This window comes from Egretta garzetta, unplaced genomic scaffold (assembly GCF_000687185.1).
Source record: "Egretta garzetta isolate BGI_Z169 unplaced genomic scaffold, ASM68718v1 scaffold59, whole genome shotgun sequence".
Classification (NCBI taxonomy): Eukaryota; Metazoa; Chordata; class Aves; order Pelecaniformes; family Ardeidae; genus Egretta; species Egretta garzetta.
The window spans coordinates 2604274-2606679 of NW_009267230.1; the positions used below are offsets into that span (position 1 = coordinate 2604274).

At 37.8% G+C, this 2406-nt stretch overlaps 1 protein-coding gene across 1 annotated transcript in view; it reads right to left on the reverse strand.

Moving 5' to 3' along the window:
- Nucleotides 1-2406, reverse strand: part of MTMR12 (myotubularin related protein 12) — a 30613-nt gene that overhangs the window by 16629 nt on the left and 11578 nt on the right. Inside the window, exons 8-9 of the mRNA XM_035902746.1 lie at nucleotides 1234-1357; nucleotides 1-73 (exon numbers count right to left, since the gene is read on the reverse strand). Coding sequence (XP_035758639.1) covers nucleotides 1-73; nucleotides 1234-1357 — 197 coding nt within the window. The remainder of the gene's footprint in view (nucleotides 74-1233; nucleotides 1358-2406) is intronic.

Below are 2406 nucleotides of genomic sequence, written 5' to 3' on the forward strand. Positions count from 1 at the left end.
AATGCCTCTGCCTTCATACTTCAAGATACTCTCTTCAGAAACGCATATGGGAACAACAAAATACAAAGGCAGCCTAAGATAACAAAAAAAAGAATATCTTGCACTTAAAAAACAAAGAACAATCTCCAAGCTCCTTTTAATGATGGTGAGTGTTCTAGCCCACATGCTAATTATATATTCACTCTTACAGCTACAATAATCCTTCCTACTAGAGAATTATATTGTCCTCAACCTTATTTTCAGCTGGATAAGGTTTTCTTTCAACGCTGAGCTGTTAATTATTTTCACTGCAACATTCCCCTGCCTTTCCAAGGCTGCAATTAAGTCCTACATTTAATCTAAGACCGATTGTTAAGACTGCCTTGGTTCTCTCAATCTTTGTTGTTTCAAAAGATACCCTTGTACTATTAGATAACTGGTTGTGTTTCCATGCCTTGTAAGCAGTTTGCATCACAATTCAAGGATGCCTTTTAATACACCACGAATTTCCAGCATCAGCCAACAGTATATTCAAGGTCCACAAAAGCAACAAAGATAAGTACTTAACCTCAACTTGGGTCTGTCAAGACAGAGGTCTAGAATAAGAATTCTTTAAAAATTGGTGTTTGTTTCCAAGGTCTGTAAAACCTTTCAAGATTTGACTATTAAACAACAGTAGTACCCAAAGCCTTGTGTACGCCCTAAAGGGTTCACCAATACTTAGCTAAACTGGTAGAATTATAAATCTCTCACCTTCCACTATAAGCAATGCAACTTGACTTCCATCAGCACATTCTGCAGATATACTTTAAACCAGTCACTCTTCCCCCTCAACCAAAATAGAAAATCTCAAGTGCATGTAACTCGAAATTTTACCAGAGTAAAGGTACGGGACTGAGAAAGAGTCATCCTAATCAGTAGGTACGACAAAATTCTAAGTACCAGACCTATATATTTTCTATTCCATTTTAAGGCAGTATTCTCCACTCCTAGAGCTATTCAAAGCTTGACTGGCCAAGGGCCTGAGTAGCCTAACCTGATGTTGAAGTTAGCCCTGCTTGCGCCGGGGTTGTGCATGATGCCCTCCTGAGGTCCCAAATCAAAGTATCCCATAAATCAAAATGGAAATCAGATCCTAAAAAAAAATCCTAAATACTAAACAACAGTGTGATGCTCAGCAAAGGTAGCACTGATTTTTGCAAATGTTGACGAGACTTATATCCAAAGTTCAGTTATTAACCAGGACACACTTACTTTTCAGAGACTCTGTAGCCTTCATTGGTTGTCACTGCTTTGTATTTCACATTCCCTTTGGTCCGCTCCAACTCATCACGCCAATCTTCAAGAGTATCAAACATCACAGTTTGGTTTCTTCCATCTGTCAGATATCAATAATGTTAACTTTGCAGACTATCAGGAATTCTAACATGAAAGCATTCCTAAATCAAGTAGTTAGTTTTCATTAAGGTAAGCAAGCAAAACCTCTTGTGTACAGAAAGCCTTGAGTCAAAGATAAAATGCCTTTGTACAACACACTGCTTCTGTCTGATATTTAACAAATCTTCTGTCAAATACTGCTTTAAATAATAACTTCAGGAATCTTACAGAAACTAATCAGTTCTTATGGAACTTCCATACAGCTGAGGCTGTCCTCACATCCAGCCTAAAACCCAGGCTGCTGTGCAGCAAATACCATTGCATACTAGTGCAGCTGACTGGTATCTAATAATACAGACTTAAATGTAGGATTAACAATTATACCAAAAGCCTTTCTGCAATTCAGATGCTGCATTTCATTTAAAGTTCTTTCTTTCATCATGGATAGGAGCTTTGCACCGAACAGAACATTTCAGGCAGAAAAGGTACGAGCAGAAAATTGATTACAGCAGAAAACTGATTACACCAATTCAGTCTTAATAATTTCAGCTGAGAACTTTTCCTGTATTTCTATTTAGCCACCTCAGCAACAGTTACAACAGCAGGTTGATTTAGCCTCAGATCCTGTATAATAACCATATCACTTATGGAGTAAGGCCAATTGTTTTAGACACCCGTCATAATTGAGAATCCTGCAACATCAGCTACCACTGAAATACCAAACAGAGCTAGAAACTCCACGGAAGACACAACAGCAAGTTGAAACTCTCCGCTGCAAGATAAGGTAGATGAAATATTTACAGCTGGAAACGGAACATTATTAATGAGCTCTAAGGGACAAGTTAAAATCTCAAGAGTATCAGACCATAAAAGGCATAAACCCTAATTTCTGAAGTCTACTTGGTTTGTCCCGTAATCACTTCATAAAGAATGAGACCTAGGCATTTATTATTGAAGATAGTTATTAAAATATGAAAGAATTCTGGCACCACACTTCAAAGTTCCTATGAGACTAGCCTTCTCCCACATTTGCTTCATGTCTACTTGGAA